The sequence below is a fragment of the Urocampus carinirostris genome, chromosome 6 (assembly GCF_059441175.1).
Source record: "Urocampus carinirostris isolate Australia breed hairy pipefish chromosome 6, RoL_Ucar_1.0, whole genome shotgun sequence".
NCBI classification, from domain to species: domain Eukaryota; kingdom Metazoa; phylum Chordata; class Actinopteri; order Syngnathiformes; family Syngnathidae; genus Urocampus; species Urocampus carinirostris.
The window spans coordinates 38,211,469-38,233,108 of record NC_142354.1 but is presented as its reverse complement, the minus strand read 5'-3'; the positions used below and the strand labels follow the sequence as shown (position 1 = coordinate 38,233,108).

The window sequence follows — 21,640 nt, the reverse complement described above, 5'->3', positions numbered from 1 at the left end:
GTTCGGGTTCGGGTTCGGGCTCGGGCCATAAATCTTACCTCTAACTGTATTCATATTTTCGTGTTCTGGGGAGAGAGGGAGGCGGCTTTGAGAGCGGGCCCTCGTGTTATTGGCTGAAAGGGAGGTTGGGCCCCCTTGGGGGCCGAAAAACTCTCCAAGGGGCCGGCCTCCACGTTGCGTCAGCTCCACATACATATTCAACCCAAGCCGGCAGTAGGATGTAGTCGATATCTTCACGTCTCCGAAACAAGGAAAAACAAACGGGATAACCATCGCCACAAAGAGCGCCTACTATCTATTTCTTCCTACCAGGAAGATAAGCGAAGTGAACTGGAACGAAAACTATTTTAATTTTTATTTCGAAGAGTTTGAAAAACATAAAAGAAGGTTTTTTAGGGGCGGTGAAAAATCGCCGTCAACGTCAGTATAAAAAGGACATTCTTGATGTGAGACCTCAACGACGATTTAAAGAGTTTAAGAAGACGAGGACGTGCTTCCTTTTTTTCCTTTTAATAACCAAGAAGACGACGAAATAGCAGACGATAACGTTACCCTGCCTACTCTACCATGGATTCTGGAAAGGTAACTTTAGGGAAACTTACTTGTTTTTTTAACGTGTTTTCTTTCCCCCGAAGCGAGTTCAGTGAGTGCATGACATGAATTGTTCAGGAAGCAGTGATGCTCTTACGCGTGTGTGGTGACAGTCCCTCTCCGCACTTTCGTGTTAAAAAACACAATCTAACAAAAAAATATATATTTTGTTTTATATATTCTGACACGAGTTCTAATAATAAAGTAATGAAAAATAATAGTGCATTGTAATAATAGCGTAATGACAAGTAGTACGATGACATTTAGGCGCAACAAACCCCCCCCCCCCCCCCCCCCAAAGTGGCAATATATTCCATGGCATTGCTATGGAGTTTAACAGATAATAATAATAAGAAGCGTTTTAAACATACCATATCTTTCCAAAGCATCATTTCACAAAAAAAGACCTTTTTCTTTGTTTATGTTGGTTTGTACACATGCATTTTGTCTGTCACCTGATTCGACACAGTCAGTAAAACGTAGTCCTGATGGTAATTCCAGCTTGTTTTAGAGACCTGGCTCTTTCCACTCGGGTCACTAAAGAGCCGACTCTTTCGTCTCCGAACGGGCCTTCAGCTTATGTTTGTTTCTTTGATCAGTTTATTAAACTTGATTATGTCATGCTGACGGGGTTTAAAGCAGAAAAGGAAACACAAGACGAAACGATAGTACAAGAGAGAACATTTAGGTAATTAAATTGTCTGTGTTGTCATTGATATCAGCAACCTCAGTGGAAATGTTTAAATCTAAGCTTAAAACTCACTTCTACTCTATAGCATATGAATAACCTATACTTTTCGTGGTCAATATCTCTGTATTATTTGTGATTGCAACATCCTTTGCTGTCTGGTAATCCTGGAAGGGGGATACCGCATGTGCGGTCCCTTTTCAAGGTTTCTTCATTTTCCTGATGTTGAGGTTTTTGAGTTTTTCCTTGCCCTCATGTTGGTTCCAGATCAGGGGTTGGTGTAATAATAGTCTGAAAAAATAGTCTGTGTAATAACCTGTGAAGCCTTTTGAGATTAAGGGCTATACAAATAAAAATGACTTGACTTGACTTGAAACATTGTATGCAAGGAGACTAGTAATATCATTCCAGTGTAAACATGTAATAAACACTATAAAGAGAAAAAATATAAATGACTAAGGATAAATCGTCAAGAATATTTACAAGGTAGTGCTTAGAGCAGGGATTGGCACCTTTATGACTCAGAGAGCCATTAAAGCAAAATATTTTGATGTCATTTTTGGAAAGAGCCACACCATATGTTTTGAGACAGAATTCCATACCTGTCAATCTCCAGGGCTCCATGCCCTTACAAAATGTTATATTTTCCCTTACAAAATGATCTTACACCATATTTTATTTTCAAACGGGTTTATTTATGTAGTTTAACACGTTATATTGTACATGTGTTTCGTTATATCATATATATTGTTAGTTAACATTTTGTCGTGAGATACTGAGTTGCTCAACACAAATTTGAGGTTTATTATAAAAAAAGTTCAAAGATTAAGTAGCTTGGACGTTCACTGTAGAAGGAAAAAATACATGCAAATATAATTAGGTAGAATAATACATTTTCTTATTCGAATTATTAATTCATTTTCTGCATTTAATTATTGTTGGTAATATACTGATTAAAGGGATCACCACAAACCTGTCTCTTTTCATTTTCTCCTTTTATACTTTCTTTTTTTCTTATGTTCTTTATACAACAATAACGATTCGTAATATAATGCATCAAAGCAAGTGAGCCGTTTCAGAGCCGTCTCTCTTTAATGAGTTTAGCCAAAAAAGCCGGTCCTTTAAAAAGAGACGGACCTCCTTTCACGACAGAACTACCACATGAAATCCGAGGCCGCAGATGCATGCACACAGTAGCATTAAACCGCTCGCTTCGTTTGCAACGGGAAAAAAAACATACCGAGATAGAGGGAACCGCGGCAAACTCGTTTGACTTGATTGATTTGCCGTTTTGTCATAGTCGGTGTATACCGGATGGTACGCATAATCGACAAATTTGCGTTTTTCTGTACAGATTTTCTTGTACGTCGTACACGTCTTAAAATGCATAATAAACGTACTTTGTACGGCAAAAACTTACAGGTTGACCGGTATGGAATTCAACAAAACCGCTAAACCCACTCTCAAGACAAAACTTTATTTTTCAGCACATTTTATTTCATGTGTGATAATATGTATGAAATAAGAATGATGCCAGAGCCTGTGTCCACAATGTCAACTGAAATACCACTTTTAAACTTGTCTCCCTCCCGCAATTACTTAAGATTGTTGAAACTCATTTTGACCTTCATTTTTTTCATAAATAATGGCTTCAAAACAAGTGGTAAGCAGTTATTTTGTAAAAAAAACGCCCTAAAATCTTTCAAACAAAGATCCCGGCGTTTTTACTTACTTGTCTCTCTCCCGCAATTATTTAAGATTGTTGAAGCTCATTTTGACCTTCATTTTTTTTCATAAATAATGTCTTCAAAACAAGTGGTAAGCAGTTATTTTGTAAAAAAACGCCCTAAAATCTTTCAAACAAAGATCCTGGCGTTTTTACTTTCGGCGCAGGCTTTCTGCAGGGCGAGAGACAGGAGGGAGCGCTTGCTTTATTTGGTTAGCTCCACCCATCCGTACCGCTCACCCAGTCAAATTAGACTGGGTGCTCATCTCGTGTTATGGGGTATTTGCAGTGGATTTTCATCATAAGGTGTCTCAAAAGTCTCATCTCATCTCATCAGCTGCACCGCTTATCCTCAGTAGGGTCGCGGGGGTGCTGGAGCCCATCCCAGCAATCATCGGGCAGTGGGCAGGGGACACCCTGAACTGGTTGCCAGCCAATCTCAGGGCACACGGGGACAGACAACTCACTCGCTCAGTCACACCTAGGGACAATTTGGACCGGCCAATTCACCTGAAATGCATGTCTTTGGAATGTGGGAGGAAACCGGAGTGCCCGGAGGAAACCCACGCAAGCACGGGGAGAACATACAAACTCCGCACAGTAAGGTCGGGAGCTGGATTTGAACCCACGCAGGAGGTTCCACGACCTCAGAACTGTGCCGCACACGCGCTAACCACTGCGCCGCCGTGCTGCCCTGTCTCAAAAGTGAGCATGGATTATCATATGATCTTCCATATAAAGGATTCCTTCGCCATGTAAAGCCAAAATACGTTTTTTTTGGTGTGACACCTTGAGTAAGTTGTAGTTTAAAATCTACCCTCTATATACTTACTGTACAGTACCGTACTCCAACATAGGTTTTGCGACGCGTGAACATCATTAGGCTCCGATCAATCGAGTTTGGAACAATATGTAGAAAGTTTGATTGCTGTTCATTTTTCTCTGAGCCATACATACTCATAAAAAGAGCCATGTTTGGCTCCCGGACCATGGGTTTCCGACTGACACAAGTTCTAATAATAGTGCAATGAAAAACAATAGTATTTTATAATCAGGGTTGGGTAGGGTTACTTTAACTTGATTACTTTCAATTACTTTTGGATTACTTCAATACCAAATATGCTAATAAAAGACAAAATAAACTAAATATGAATAAAATTATGACTCACAACACGTGGTAAGCTGTCTCTCCTGGCTTTGATCTCCTTGATCTCCGGCAAAACTCACAAAAAATGCGACAGAAACAAAATGAAAATAAATCCAAACAGCTTGCCAACATCATTTTTGCCGTTCCATGTACTCCGTTACTCCCCAAGCCTGCACAAAATTTAGTAATTTTATTCATATTTAGTTTCTTTTGTCTTTTCTTAGCATATTTGGTATTGGAGTAATCCAAAAGTAATTGAAAGTAATCCAGTTAAAGTAACCCTACCCAACCCTGTTTGTAATAATAGGGCAATGACAAGAAGTACGATGACATTTAGGGGCAACAAAAAAAAATCCCCCCCAAAAGTAGCAAGGTATATATTTTTACAGTTCTGTAGCAGGGGATAAAATAAAAATAAAAGTAAAAAGCTAACACAGTGGAATATATTTTTACAGTATTATTTAACCAGTTTTTCTCGCAAAATAAGGAAAAACTATCCATCTACCTTGGTCTTATCCCTCAAGAGGGGTGACCGACAGCAAGACAAACACATACAAAAATTAAGAGAATTTATAAAAGTAGCAAAAAACACATACAAAATTTTTTAGACCATGGCCAACCCAAATACCCAAACACCCATACAAGTTAAGCACCTTGGCACCAGTACACCAGACCAGGTCTCAAGGCCAGACTAGTTGAGAAACACTGAACCGAAGACTCTGCAAGAGTTGGGTATCATTGATGTCATCCATCTTTTGGACTTTTTTTCTTTCTCAATTTTGTAAATTGAGATGAATCTTTTTTACATCACAGCAACATTTGCAAGGAATCCGGATTTAAATTCTTTCATGGATATATCACCAATGGTGATCCAACATGATTCCAAAAATTAAGTACATTTAAAAAAATCCATCATTTCTCTACACTAAACTCACATTTAATTTTTCACTCTACTGTCAGCTTTTAACTACTTTTAGAACCTTTTTCATATCAAGCAACTCCAAAGTTAAGAGACTCAAAATCTCTCACAGTCAACTTTTAACCACTTTAAATTTATAACCTTTTAATACTAAGCAACTCCAAAGCAACTCAGAATGTCCCAAAAACAAAATGTCAAGAACAGATGAGGTGCTGGCAGACCGGTTCTGAAAATATCTTACCAGTTTTGGATAGTCTTAATTTTCTTGTGAAATTACTCCTTTAGTGCGTGACTGAGTCTATTTAACGCTACTTCCAATAATTGACCTAGTAATAACATAGTAATAACATAATGTTACTTGTTACTTTAGAAATGCAATCAAACAGGGTGCCCTTTGCGTTGATTAGTCACGAAAAGCAGCTCTCAGCATAAAAAAGGTTTGAGACCCAAGTTCTATACCTGGCAGAAAGTGAGGTTCTATTCGTAATAACGAGATCAAACGAACAAAGAAAATGAGTTTTTATTGGTGGAAAGACTGAGAATAATATATTGTGGCAGGGTTGAGTTTGTCATGAGTGTAACGTTTTTATAGATAGATAGATAAATAGATACTTTATTCATCCCCACAGGGAAATTCACATTTCCAGCAGCATCCCTGTGCTGAGAACAATACAATAATAAAGCAAAAAGAATACAATATACAAATACCCACTTTATGATGACAATCAAAGGAAACATGAGAAAAATAAGGATTGTAAAGTCCGCACGACTATATGTGTGTTAGAAAGCTTATATAACTTGGATATTTGGAGTTCTTCACATGAAATGCATTGGACTTACATTCTGTTAATGTCTGGGTGCATTTTAATGTTGTTTGTCTGTTTCCTAATCTTTTTTATACTGCTTAAGAATTATGTCATATTATAAAATGAAAAACTCGTATCCCTTAAATATGATTTCTGGATAATTTAGTGTTGACATTGTTGACCTGTCAAGCCGTGTCCTGTTCATTTTTGTGAAACTAGCTGCATCTTGATGCACTTGAAAGCATTGTTATGTTTTGCATTTACAAGTCTATCATTTGTGTTGAATAGTGTTTTTTTTAATAGTTGTTGCTGACCCAGCATTTTTGCATTTGAACAGATCCCAGCTCACGGCTTGTTGCACCACCAGAGATTCACTTGCGCTATGTGACCTTTTTTTTTTCTGTTGGGAATTCAAATGCCGAAACTATTTTTACTTCTGGAGAAACCATAAAATCGGCTAATATTATTACCACAGAATGTTGTTCATCCAAACTACAAGGAAGAGCCTCTCAACTGTAGTCATAGTGCTTTATACGTTCAGGCTTGACATGCTGCTTGACTGGGAGATGTGGCTCTCCCAATCAGTGAATGTAACGCATGCACATAACTGCTTAGGTCTCCAAACAGGGGCGCTGAAGGGGAATGTGCAACGGTAGTGTGAATATTGTACATAATTGAATCCTGGACAATGAAGAGCTCTTCCAAAATAAAATAAAAAACGATTTGACAATCGCAAAATTGTATCTTCTGAAATGAGAATTTCAGTTTCAAAATGTGTATTCACTCTTTCCACTTCATTCCGGAAACTAGGAATTACACATGCCGATTCTATGGCATGCTATGGGAGTTTAACACTTAATAATAATAATCAGTTAATCAACTTCACTTGATGCTGAGGGTTTTCTGTTTGTTAATACTGAATTGTAATCAGAATCATCATTTAGAATTTCACTTGCTGAAGTTTCCAACTATTTTCCATACAAAGAAACACTCAAACAAACGCAAAATAGACAGGCTAAAGATCAGTTCAACTTCATATTTTGAAAAATAAAACGCGATATACTTAACTAGGAGTGTGGTGTAATGCAGTATGAATACAGGGGCAGTACAGATTCTGGTTGGCATAATGAAATGAAATGTGAAATGATCTGCATTTATATAGCGCTTTTCAAGTCACTTCCCAAAGCGCTTCACATTTCCCAATTGCGGCCGTGCAGCCATGTAAGGCGCTAACCTGCTTATTGGGGGTATTAGGGGTTCAGTGTCTTACCCAAGGACACTTCGACATGTAACACGGAGGAGCCGGCATTCGAACTGCGATCTCTTGATCCCAAGGCAAGCGCTCTACCTCCTGAGCCACTGCCACCCCGCATAAAAGGTTAGCAGAATCATCCCATTGCTCAGCAGTCTCATTCAACCCTTTGAATCTCTCCAGCATTTATTCACGAGCTAGAGCGTCGATCATTAGTGTTTTCAAAACATTTTTTCCTGGGCCACTTGGGAGCTCCAGTGTCTAAAAATTGTTCGAGCATAGGCTATGAGTCCAGCCCTTAGTACATAGAAAGCAGTTGTGTCCAAGTAGGGCAGTTCGATCTCCAATAAAACATTTTTAACATTATTAGGGTTATTAGGTCAATATTTTGATAGCGCATTCATTTTAACAACTCTGACTCCATGTATAGGCTTTAAGAAAGAAAAAAAAAGGTTCAAGGAGAACATGTGAGGTCTTATTTACAGTAGACTCTACACACTAAAGAATTGTTCTCCTAATTGTTTTGAAACGAAACAGCACTTTATCTGGTGTCAGATAATATTGTCTCCTCTTAAACAGAAAACCTTGTCGCCTCTGTTGAAACCGCTTGACAAGAAATGCGATGGGATATCAGATTTTTTTTGTGTGTGTCTAGCAAAGCAGACCCCCTCAAGATCAGAATTGACATTCATAAATGATTTGCCATCATTTAAACCCCTAGAGTAGAGGTCGGGAACCTTTTTTACTCAAAGAATATTTGAATTTTTTTTTTTTTAACGAATGCCATACAATATTTTTTAAGGCAAAATTCAGCTAAACAGCCGAACCCGCTCTCCAGTAAAAAGCTAACTCTTCAGCACAATTTTTTTCACTGTGTAAAGTTTGATGATTTAAATGTAAAATCTATGAAATAATGATAATGCAAGAGCCTGTGTCCCATGTCAATAAAAATATCCCACTTAAATTTAGTCTCCCACCTGCAGTTATTTATGCGTATTGAGGCTCATTTTGACTGCCATTTTTGTCCTAAATAATGGTTTCAAAACAAGTTGCAAGCAAAGTTCTTTTTTAAAAATGTCACAAAATACTGCAAACGGTGAGGCAAAAAGAAAGAGTGCGCTCCCTGTGTATAGCTCTGTCAATTCCTGCCGCGCGGCTTATCAAACTGCTCTAGATTATTTTCTAGAGCTTTTAGGTAAAGATTGTTTAGTGGCTTCTCATCATAAAGTGTCTCAACAATGAATATGGATTGTTAAATGTGCTTCCCCATAAAGGGTTGTTTAGCGATTTACAGCCACAACAGGGTGTGTTGGTGTGACACGTTGACTGTAAACTGTAATTAAAATTGTGTCTTATATATACTGGACTAAAACATTAGTACATTAGTATTGTGTGTCAATTGTCTCTATATGTACCAATATAACAAATAACTGCAAAAGTTTATTTGATTTCTGAGCCAGAAAAAAGCCATATAGGGCTCGGGAGCCATAGGTTCCCGACCCCTGCCCTAGAGGCTATGGAAAAATACTAGAACGAAACACTAAAGGAAAGAAGGTAAAACCTCGAAGGCTAAAGTTGTGCTACTCAAAAAATGCCATTATAGTGATGAAACAGTGTGAAAGTTCCTTCAATAGGATCGCAAGAAGATTTCTTCGAAAATTTGATTTCTCCTTGGCAACAGCTATGCCAAAGTGGCCTACCTCAGATCTTTGCATCATCTATACTTCTAACTTTCATTGTACTGGAATCTGAGATAAATGTTTTTTTAGCTGCTGTTTCTTTAGCCTTCTGCCCTTTTCTCCTGTGAGCCCCTTGAGCTCCCACACTTCTTGTCCTCATCTGTTGGAAGAATGGGAGTGATGGGAATTTTGGCTCCCAGTTACCACACACCAGCCCAATCAGAGGTCGTACAGTAGTACATAATCCATAAAGCAAAAGCTGATGCTTTTTCAAACCACCTACGATGCAGAAATGCTGATCTGCGGCCTTTGCTTTTTCCACGCAGAAACTTTAATTTATAGTGGTAGGTGGATCGATCCACATATCAATATTATCAATACCAAACAATTACCGTAAAATCCGGACTATAGAGCGCACCTGATTATAAGCCGCACGCACCACATTTTGCGGACATTATTGGTTTTGTCCTTACGCAAGCCGCACCTGTATATAAGCCGCACGCGCCAACATTTAAACATGTAACACAGTCACAAGTTTATCCCAAACCTGACTTTAGGTGCTGCGATTGTAACTTTTTTTTTGGTTTGAACAAATTTATTGACACTAATAACAGCAAACAAACAATGTGAGGTTTGAACAGCCCCTCTCGACAATCTTAACAGCAATCAAGCATATTCACAATTTCGTTATGTCTGACAATATGACGTTTTAACATTTTTTTCTGACATTTTTAACATCTTTGTTAGTGTCAATAGATCTGTCCAGGCCAAAGTCCCGCGATTGCTTTTTGATTGTAACAGCAAATATAGTACACAATCCATCCATCACAATTGGCAACATGAACGGAAAATGATACTGGTAGTTAGAATTTAATGAGAACCTTTAAAGTCCAGGTTCAGTTGAAAGTAATCCAATGAAAAAAATGTATATATCCAAAGTTAAGGGTGGGAAAAATATATATCCACTATTGTCCGCTGCAACAACAAAGAGATTTAACTTAGCTTTACTGCTCTACCCGTCAGCCCGCGTTTGCTCCGCCCCTTCTTTTTGATTTGCTCGTAGAAAACATCACAAAAGTCTACAAATAAATACATTACAAAAATATACAGTTGCAAATACATATTATACATGGTTACACATATTTACAAAGAAAGACGGTACACCGAGAGAGTTTTCAAAGCTTTAATAATAATATAACTCATCCCAATCCGTGCCTGTAAAAGGTACCACCACTCTACTCGTAACACGCTCGCAACGCACAAAGCGTAGCAGTTAAAAAAAGCCGTACCGCTATTGCGAAATTCACGGTAAACCGTCCTCCTTCTCCTCATAACTGTCGCCATCAAGGGCGTCTTCCTCATAATTGGAACGAACCTCTGTCCTCTGTCATACGGACAATTCGAACATAAACTGAGAGGATGCAGTCTACCTCGGCGCACAATTCCACCGGTCTAAATTTTACCTTCTGTACTCGAGTGCCGCTGGTGGCCGTTAGAAAAATTACATAAATTGGCCGCTTCACTGAATAAGCCGCAGGGCTGAACATTTGGGGGAAAAGTAGCGGCTTATAGTCCGGAATTTACGGTATTCAGAACGGATCAATACTATTGTCTGTTATCGATACTATCCTCCTCCACCAATTTCCTAAAAGCGCCATGGTGATTTTTACTACCCGCACTTGGCCACTAACTAAGTTTATACTTTTGAAACATGACTGAAGTCCAAATCTTTGTTCTCAACCCCGCCAGAAGCTAAAAACAACAGAGGAAAACAATAAGCGTAGCACAGTGTGAACTTTTTTATTCCAACTACAGAAGAGGACAATGGTAAACTGTACTGCTATTGTGGCAACACCACAAATTCACATAAACGCATGGAAACACTCTGTGGACAGCTACAAGCTGCAACCAAAAAATGTAAACATGCTACTGTTACAGAACGAAACCATGTGAATCTGTTGTCACAACGAAAACAGAGCAAATGTGAGACTCTTGACACTTTTTGCATTAGTTATTATTTTTGAAATGTTATGCAATTTAAGGTATTTTAGTTGTGTAGTTGACATTGAGGACATACAATTAAGGGAAAGCGAAAGTGTTTTCAAACCACAGAAGTTGCTGAGATGCTTCGCTGTGGCCCTTGCATCTTATGCAGGGAAACTTGTTATATATTGATTTCAGTAAGGATTTGGCAAGTGTAACTTGGCATCTGTTGGTTTGTTGATGTGTGTTGTTCTAAATGTAAGCGTTCAACACAACCAACTTACTCGCCACCGCTAATGAGCTGCACGTTGCAGGCTTCAGAGCTTAACTCTGAACAACGCTTTGTTTGTGCGCCCCTTTTGCAAAGAATAAAAATGCTTACTGTGGTTAAACGAAGCATCGACTCGGCTTATTTCAACGGGAAACTCGTGTGAGCTTTGGCTCGGTAGCTCACGTTTTTTGACATTCTGCACATGCTTGGAAAGGCCATTGTCCAGCACCACTGGTGTTTTCACTAAGTTAAATTTGTCAACTGAGTCAGTAAATCATGAGGGGACAAATAGAACCCCCTGACTTGTCACATGTACAAGATTTATTTTAAGATGAACATTATAACCAAGTTCTTGATGTATGCTGTAATGACTCCTATCAAGAAATATGACTTTTTGAGTTTATTTTTTGGTCCTTATTTGGAGCATTTGGCATATTGGAGGATTTAATCACCTTTTTAGTATACAGCGGTATCGCTTCATCCAAGTTTAATTCATTCCAGGATTGTGCTTGTAGCTCAAATTGCTTGTGTAATGAGAGTATTTTGCCCATATGAAATACAGCACTTAGAAAATAATTTGTCCGTTCCCAACCTCCTCAAAGCATCTAAGTTAGCCCTAAATATCGATAAAAAAACACATCTTTCCGATCACTGAAACATTCAAACAGTCATATAAATGAATAAATAGAGTAACAGTGTGCATTTTACCCCTGAAAAGTGATGGGTCCCGGGGACTCGCTTGCTAAAAAATCTATGGGTCCCAACAGAGATCTATGGGTCCCCAAAATTTAGTGTTATCGGGGTTGAAATTGTAAATCGGCGACAAATGTATAAATAAATATATAAGTCTATATATTCATTAAGTTTTGATCATCACAGATAATTGGTAATACAAAGCAGTTATCACTTCAGATTTTTCATTTCACAAAAATATTGTACATTTTACAAAGAAATATTGCTGAAATATTGTGTATATATTCATGCAGTTTGAATCACTTCAGATTTTTCAGTTCATATATTCTTTGTGGTTTGCTGTCCCGCCACAGTTGTAATGCCTTCTCAAGGTCCAATTGCAGCAACGGAATTTACATAGCTAATTTGTGGTTTTCATGTCGTTGTGCCGATCTAATGTGTTTTCTGAAAGTTTGTATTGCGAAATGATTTATGCAATCCATTTTTTTTTGGTCACGCTGGGTGCACGCATCACAGCACATGTAGCCTCCATTATCATCCTCATCGTAGCGTAAACAGGAGTATAATTTAGTCAATTTTGGCAGAAAAATCCTTTTCTTGTTAGGAGTATTCTTTTGTTTATTATCTTTCGTTGAATCGTTCGCTTCAAAACACGTGTTTTCCTTGCCTTCGCGGTCTTATGAAGAATTTCTCCGCTGTTTTTTCGTGCCGGAATTATTGCCGTTGTTACCAATTTCTGTATTATGTTTCGACTTATTATCGACACTGAAGAAATTACCAATTTTTTGTTGATTTGCACCTCATACCAATGTTTTTTTTGGAGGCATACTTCTCTTTCACTCGACAACCACCAAAACACTGACGTCATCTCGAAGCAACGAGATCTTGTTTGCCGAGATCGGCGCGAGACCAAAACAACAATGGCGGATATACCTGACGAAAAGTTTGGAGTGCGGGAAATCTTTGTTAAAAAAAAAAAAAGTAATCGGGTAATAATGACAATTTGGTGTCAAAAAAGTTGTGTCCCGGGGACGCACGTTGATTTGACACAATGCGTCCCCAGGAAAAATGATGCGTCTAGGACGCAGGGACGCGGGCAAATGAGAACACTGCATTATTGCAGTTGATTATAAGGGGGGTGCGGTTGTGATAGAGATGAGACTGTGATACGTAAGTACTTATTGTACACTTAAAATTAAAGCTATTAAAACTTTAAGAACGTACACATAAGTATTTTTTAAAGTACAGTGGAACCTCGGTTCTCGACCATAATCCGTTCCATTTCTTTGTACGAAAACTGATTTGTACGATCACCGAAGCCGTTTTTTCCCATTAAAAGTCATGTAAAATTGTTTTAATCCGTTCCAACACATGTTTATCTTGAATCTTTAATGTAAAGCTAACCCAGGCTAATCGTACGTTCGTGTTAGCGTAATCTTCCGTACGAAAGATTACCCTAACATGAATGTGTAAAAATAAAAAAATCAGGTCGTTTACACGTCATTTAGCACCAAGGTCTCCACAACAAGTGGTGAGCGGTTAAAGGAGAAAGAAAAGAATTATAATTAGGATTTCTTACCGGTCGGCAGAAGGCATGCTGTATTCCTGAAAGAAGGGAAACTCGCACACCTTCTTCATATTTTGCTATTCTTTCTTTCTTAAATGCAATAGTTGTACGCACTACTCCTCTTTTTTCACCTGTAGCAACTTTGCTGCTTGCACCAACCTTCTTCCGAGGCATAATTAGGGGTTAAAACACTCCCTTCACCGCTTTTGAAAAACGAAAACAGAAAAGGAGTGCGCGTTGCCGTGACAACAGTTCTTCACGAGGAGTGGGGGCAATCTACACTCGTACGCCGCTCAGCGTCGCCCCTAACGTACCGGCGTTCGAACTCCGATTTTTTTGAACGCAAAGCGAAGCAAGAATTTCTCGAAATTTTTGGTCGAGAACCGATTTGTTCGAACTGAGAGCCGTTCGAAAACCGAGGTTCCACTGTATACATTTCTTTTTTCCTGTTTCAGTTTGTATTTATCTTTTTGCTCTGCCCTATGAGCTGTACCCATAACGCTTTTAATTACTAAAGGTTGTTTAAAGAAAAGCTTAACTAAGGAGATTTGCAAATATGTAGTATCACTAAAAAGAGTAGTTCGAGCAGTCTCTAGGAATGGGCGTGACTTTGATTTTTCATCATATGTGGAGCAAATAAATCTCGTGCTTAGAGGTGCTCATACATAGAGGTATGACGGTATAAAGACATCCATCGTAAATGTGTTAATGGTCATTAGGGTTGTTTAAGCAGACTTTTTTTTTTACCTCAGTTTTAGTCTAAGTTTCTCTGGAGTATAATTAGTTTTAAAAGGGACTGTCTATTATTTAGCACCCCCTGGTTGTAAAATAATCGTAATTATAAAGAAAGCACAATATTGATACAAATAATAAGCAAAAGACATGAGCATTTTTAGAATGCAGTACTTTTAGGCATAGAAATTTGCATTAATTTTCCATAACATGAGATTTCACATACTGGGAGCTGACATAATTGACCCCAATCAAATGCAATGGGTCCCCCCAAACCATAAAACCTGAGGAAAGGGTGTCTTAAAAAAAAGAAAAAAATAGACAAAAAGGGTTCGGTTTGGTCACTTTGAGTCATCTGAGGCTGTACTCTTGTTTGTCTTTTTCAGCACTCATTTTCGGTTGCACTGAACAATACAGTGATATATAATAGTCAAATATTCTTTCTTTATTTTAATATAAAATTGTATTTGTGTACCAAACACTCAATATTTAAGTCTGATTTTCATAAAAAAAAAAAAATCATGTTTCACTTTAGAGTATCGTCCGCTGGTCCACCTAACATTTTCTTTATTTTCTTGTATTTATGTATTTATTTTCTTTTTAATCTAGTACAATGTTAGTGGATAAATTGTTAAACGATTGTTTTGTCTATTTGGACCCCAAAAAAATATATATATATTTATGTCCTGTTTTTTTAAATTTATGAATTCAAATGCCGATCGATTTAAATCCTTACCTAATACAGTTAACTACTTTTCATCTTCAACTGTTATCAAATTAAATTGTGTATTGATGAAAATATTTTCATTTAGTTTTTGGTAATGGAGTTTCTAACTACCACTAAATGTTGGAGCCAATGACAAATGCAAACAAATAATAAAGGCGACCCATGATGAACTGGACAGGATCTTCTTTATAGCTACGAGTTTTTATCAAAAAGTAACACAAAGGTAAACCTGACTGCAATCACTATGCATTCATGTGCCTCACATTTTCCAATAGTGGCCGTGCAGCCATGTAAGGCGCTAACCTGCTTATTGGGGGCATTAGGGGTTCAGTGTCTTACCCAAGGACACTTCGATATGTAACACGGAGGAGCCGGGATTCGAACTGCGATCTCTTGATCCCAAGACGAGCGCTCTACCTCCTGAGCTATTGATTTTGTTGTTAAAATTCTTCGTTTGTTCTAGGTGTGTCCGCTTCAAATGTTGCAATTTGAAACATATAGCTGGTATATGGCAATTGAAGAAGCTAATCTTTTATAGAGAGGTAATAAAAGCAAAACATGCAGAAATGTGGCCACACAAGTGCACACACCCTCTCTCGAGTGATAATGCGGCTGCTCAGAATTTCCCAATCGCATTTGTGGCTAAGCACATGTTGAAGAGCCTCTGATTTAACCTAAAAACATTTCAGAGTGTCGACTATTCTTCTTTGTGTTCTACAGGGTTCATATGGGTGCATGAAATCCTTGAAAATGCTTACATTTTAATGTTGTATTTTCCAGGAATAAAAAGTATTTGAATTTTGGTTGAAGTGGCTGTAGATGCTTCAAATTGTTTCTATTTTTCTCAACAAGTCTGCTTGAAAATGGTAATGCTCTCCGTAGACTGCTTTGCCATTACATTTCTTCTTCCCTTGTGCTTAACGGCAGCTGACATTAGTTTGTATGGTGTTTTAATGCGGAGCATTATCAGCCATACGTGTTGCGCCCAAGAGGACATGCTATACCTAAGTGAGGCACTATGAAGTGTTCATTAGTGCAAGGATTACGCATCAAATATAGACATTTATAATTGGCGATGCAAGAAATTAACTTCCTACAACTGAACATGTAATTAACGCAACGCCTATAGAGGGAGATTTGTCTAAAAAATATTTACACACATATTGTTCGGATCCAAAAAGATCCAAGAATCCTATGTCCTGATAAATGCACACTCAAGATAAAAAAAAATCGGATATGTAAATCACAGATGTATTTGTGGCTCTGCAAAATACCTGATTTACACCAAATTTCTTCATATGAGGGTACCCGAGAAATTAGAAATAATTTCTTCATATAAGGGTACCCGAGAAATTAGAAAATTGGCTTCGAAAGTCTTTAAAAAGTACTTGATTTGGGAGATGAAAAAGGGTCACGAGTAGAAGCCTGAAATGCACTTATTTATGCGAGCTCTTATTTTGAATATATGATAAATAAAGAATAGAAATCCTCCATCTAGTTTGACAAAAAATATGGACCCAAAGCATAAAAATCCCCCAACTGTGGGGCATTTCCCAATTGTACAAATTTCTTTTGTTGACGATGTTGTGTCATTCGTGCCAACATTTCCTTTTGGAAGGTATGTTCCAGTTTTAATACCAGTGATCGCTGGTTAATAATGAGCACAGCCACATTGTGCAAATGATTTCATTGAGTTACTTTGTAAGTGACACACTTGTTGGATTTGTACAGTTTATAGACCACATTTATTTTGCAAAAAGAGCTGAGCTGCTTTATCTTAAAGTATTTATCTTCAATGAACATGAAAGTGTAAGACTTGTACATTGTACATGTTTGGAAGGACAGATTTGGTAGCCAATGGACTTGTGTATTTAAAGCCGAAGTCAACCAAAGAAATTTCCTAAAAATAAAATTTTATGGACCCCTAATATTCTAAAAGCGTTGTTTTGATTAATATTATATTTTAAGAATATTAGACAAAACCCTCTTTGTTTTTATAGATCCCTGGGGCCAGCTAATTTGTGGAAGCTCTTGAATGAAGATGGCGTCACAGTTTCTCAGGCTTCAGCTAATGACAAATTTTGTTCCACCTACTTTCTGAAGAAGAGCCCTGATTGTTTTTTTTATAAAAACAAGTCAGGTCAAATCATGTTTATTTGTATAGCCATTAATCACGGGGGGGTCTCAAAGAAAGGGCTCCACAGACTGTGATGCAAACTACAGGCTATTATTACACCATCCCCTGATCTAAAACCTATATGAGGGCAAGGAAAAACTCAAAACCTCTGCATAAGGAAAATGAAAAGACCTTGAGAAGGGACCGCACATGAGGTAATCCTTCTTCCAGGCTGCAATAGACCTTGCATTAACAAACAATACACAGACATTGTCAACATTAAATATAGAATATGAGCGTAGTTTGAACCTAGATTTTAATAGTTCCACTGAGGTTGCAGATTGAATCTCAGAGGGAAAGCATTCCACAGCACTGGGGCCCGAATGGAGAGCGCTCTTGAACCTGCGGATCTCTTCTTGGCTCTTGGGATCACTAGTAGGCCAGCATTTTCAGAGCAAAGGCTCCAGACAGAGCCATAGGGTGAAATCTGAAAGTTATGAGGGAGCAAGTCCATGCATAATTTTGTACAATACCAACAGAACCTTAAAATCACGTCTTAAGCTGCCAGGGAGCCAATGCAGGATAGCTAAAATCAGGGTAATGCGATCAAACCTTCTTGTCTTAGTTGAAACCCTCGCTGCGGCTCATGATGCTGGACTTTGGGAGACCGGAGAGCAGTACAATACAGTTATTCCAGACGGGGGTAACATACTCATGAATTATAATCTCTGCTTTTTTTGCAACGTTACGAAGATTACATTTGTCAATGTTCAGAGCAGTGTTTGAGAACAAGTCACGGCATTTAGATGGACCAATAATTGAAATTTCAGTCTTTTCAGATGAATATTTTTTCTAAACTCATAGTATACTAAGAAAAACCTCTTTAGACTCATACATGAATACAACACCACAATGACATGCAACCAGGGTAGGTAGGTGAGGCTGTGCCTCAGCTGTCTTCATGGGCGAATGAAATTCAAACTATATTTATCTGTTCTAGTTATTCATGGTTTTTTCAAATTTAACTTCACAATTCTTGGATTTTCCTTTTTCAAAATTGCTGAATTTTCACATTATTTTATGAATGTTATTAATACAATTAGCATCGGCTCGCTACAACGGGTCAGGTGTATCGACATTTCGTTCTTACAAAGAATGACAATACAAAGGAAATTATTATTATTATTATTATTAACTTAGTACAGTGCTGAGCGTCTTGCCTCATGGCAGAGGGTGATGGCGAAACCAAGGATTCCTATTTGGTGCACAGGGTTGGGTAGGGTTACTTTAACTTGATTACTTTCAATTACTTTTGGATGACTCCAATACCAAATATGCTAATAAAAGACAAAAGAAACTAAATATGAATCAAATGATGACTCACAAAACGTGGTAAGTTTTCTCTCCTGGCTTTGATCTCTTTGATCTCCGGCAAAACTAACATAAAATGCGACAGAAACAAAATGAAAATAAATCCAAATAGCTTGCCAACATCATTTTTGCCGTTCCATGTGTTCTGTTACTCCCCAAGCCTGCACAAAATTTAGTCATTTTATTCATATTTAGTTTTGTTTTGTCTTTTATTAGCATATTTGGTATTGGAGTAATCCAAGAGTATTTGAAAGTAATCAAGTTAAAGTAACCCTACCCAACCCTTTGGTGCACACCTCAGCCCCAACGTGATAGTATTGGCACGCTAACTGCAAGTCAACCTGTCCAGTATTTTTTTTCTTCTTGCATAGACATTTTTCATAATGAGGGATAACTTATCTATTGATGCTTTGGTTCAAATGGAGCAGCGCCTAGACTTCATTCACAAGTTAATGTAAGATTAAAAAAAACGTTTTTTTCTACACTAGTGTTTACCGTAAATTCCGGACTATAGAGCGCACCTGATTATAAGCCGCACCCACCACTTTTTAAGAGGAAAACCGATTTTGTACATACACAAGCCGCACCTTTATATAAGCCGCATGAGCCCACATTAAACATGTAACACAAACACAAAATTAACCCAAAACCGACTTCAAGTCCCGCGATTGAAACTAAATGTCCTTCATTAAAGTCCACAGTTCAAAAATCACAGCCGGCAAAATGAACGGAAAATGAAACCGGTACTTAAGGTTTGATGCAGACCTGCAGAGTCCGGGTACCCGTTGAAAGTAATCCAAGGAAAAAAGTGTATATTTCCAAAGGTAAGGGTGGGAAAAATATATCAGATGAACACATTTACTCACGCAACTCGCTTTTCTTTAACCAACTTTTTACCCCCTCTTCTTTCCTTGTCTGTCCCTCACCTTTAGCGGTCCCCACTTAAACTCGGCACCCCGCGTTTGTTCCGCCCCTTATTTTTCGTTCACCCGTGCAAAACATATCAGAATAAGTGTCTAAAATAATTACAAATAAATACATTACAAAATTATACAGTTGCAAATACATATTATACATGGGTTACACATATTTACAAAGAAAGACGGTACACCGAGAGAGTTTTCAAAGCTTTAATAATAATAATATAGCTTTGACAGGGCAGTTAATGGTAGAAACACTCGAGCGCCGCTAGCGGCCGTTAGAAAAATTACATAAATTGGCCGCATCACTGAATAAGCCGCAGGGTTGAAAGTTAGGGAAGAAAGTAGCGGCTTATAGTCCGGAATTTACAGTATATATATTTCCTGCCCTGCCAATCAATTTGAAGGTTAATTTATTCGTACATCTGATTTATGCCTCCCCAGACACAAACCCAGCTGAAGGTCACTGCAACATCATATTGTTAGCCACTTTAAAAAATGAAAAAAAAAAAAAAACAAGCTTGTGTCTTTTGCCATTGTAAGTGTCGCAGCAAGTAAATGGGAGAGTTGTGTGCTGAAGGGGAAGTACACGTTTTAAAGGAGGGTTCTGACGGTCGAAGGAGATCTGATGGTTATAAATAGTACTTTGCAAATTGTGTTTATGCTGTATATATAAAATGACCACTTGTCTTTATTGTGTTCAAGTGTTGCCCAAATTGGTCATAAATCTGCAAGCTGATGATCCAAAGCTTGCCACATGCCAAAGTAATTGAGTGTGCAGAAATGCAGGTCACAAGGATGAGTTCTGAGCTTAGTGTAATTGCAGGGGATCATATATTAGGTTCACAGCCAAAGTGTAAACTGAGATCGCGGAAGTCCTGTCATCTAAGGTACTCCTAATGAGGGCTACCAGCTAAAGTTCAGTGCAAATAAAGCATCTGTTAAGAGATTTCATTTCTGTCCTTGTGTTTTAACATTTTTAGATCATTAAAACAATTTTAAACAAACATTTTAGAAACTGTGCACTCCCAGCATTTCGACTGATGGGAAAATCAGCATGATTTGTTTATTTCTATATGCCTGCACCAAGCTTTTTTTCTTTTTAAATCCAAACAAATATTTAGAAATTTGTAGACTCTAAATAAAATGCCCTTTTGCCTGCATCTCCGAAGGCACTGGCACGTTAGAAATGAGGTACAAATTCCACACAAATGTCAAACCTTAGGTGTGTTTGTGTTGGGATGCCATTTGCAAAATGTCTTTTGTGACATTAATATTAAGAAAAATGTGGGTGGGCATGATTCACAATTAATTGTGCTAAAAGCACAGAAAAACAGCCTTTTTTGTCTAGGTTTTTAGATAGTTTCATTATTTTCCAGAACTCGTTTTTCATTCTGTGTTTTCTGCAGTATAAGCCACCTTATAAGTCTTAAGTCAAACACAACAAAGGAACAATACATGTTTATATGATTAGGCTCTAACAGCATTTTACTCTACATGTATTCAGTTTCTTAAACCTAAAGAAAACAGAAACTGGAGGAGGAAGTAGATCAACCATAAAAGTTTCAGTTTATCCATAATGCATAGTGAGGTCCTCGAGGCCCACTTTCCAGTCTGTTCCAACAAGGCGAACACCATACCCGGAAACCCTAAATAGAGCTAAATACTTTTTCTACTCACAAAAATATTTTTCTTCTCTCGATACATTTTTGAATAAGTGTGAAAATAAAAGTCTAACCTTAAAAAGTCAGGTGCTTGAATTCAAGCTGCAAAAACACTACATGCTATATATACAATAAATCTACAGTTTTGCATATTCTAAACACGAATTCTACATATTAAACTGAAAACAATCTAATAATAATTAGTCTCGTTTAAAGAAACTGTTTGTTAGCATCCCTTAACCACTAGGGTCATAGGGGCACCATTTCCTCTGGTGTATCTTGGGCAAGTACAGCCTGGTGGCGCCCATCCGTCTCTAGGCCAACATATGTTTCCACACGTTCTCGAACTGGGGACCTTTTGCGTGTCGGGTGAATGTTACTTTTCTCTGTTACTTTTTTTTCCTTTGTTTCTTTCTTTTGTTTTTTATGACTTTTTTCTGAATTTTTCCTTCTTTTTTCTCTTCCTTTTGTTTCTTTTTTCTCAGCTTTTCACTACTTTTTCATTTTGGTATTTTTCATTTTTTGTTCCATTTTCCCCCCATTCCTTTAGAATAGAATAGAAGAATAGAATATACCTTTATTGTCATTGTTACAAATGGGCTAACATATTGTGACAACGAAATTGGGCATTTAAGTCATTTTGTGCACAATTTTACATAATATTTGGTCATGTTGGGATTAAAGAAGCAAAAACATCCCGAAGAGCCGTTTAGGACCCGAAAGAGCCGGTTCCTTTTAGTAAGCCGAGCCGAAGAAGCCGGTTCGCGACAAACTCTACAAACTTTACT

The 21,640-nt window shown here is 37.8% G+C and overlaps 1 protein-coding gene across 2 annotated transcripts in view; it reads left to right on the top strand.

The window, feature by feature from the left end:
- Nucleotides 1-212: 212 nt before the first annotated feature.
- Nucleotides 213-21,640, top strand: part of slc2a1b (solute carrier family 2 member 1b) — a 61,796-nt gene continuing 40,368 nt past the window's right edge. For both annotated transcript variants that reach the window (XM_088338951.1, XM_088338950.1), the window contains exon 1: nucleotides 213-582. In XM_088338951.1, coding sequence (XP_088195077.1) covers nucleotides 568-582 — 15 coding nt within the window. In that variant the 5' untranslated portion in view covers nucleotides 213-567. The remainder of the gene's footprint in view (nucleotides 583-21,640) is intronic.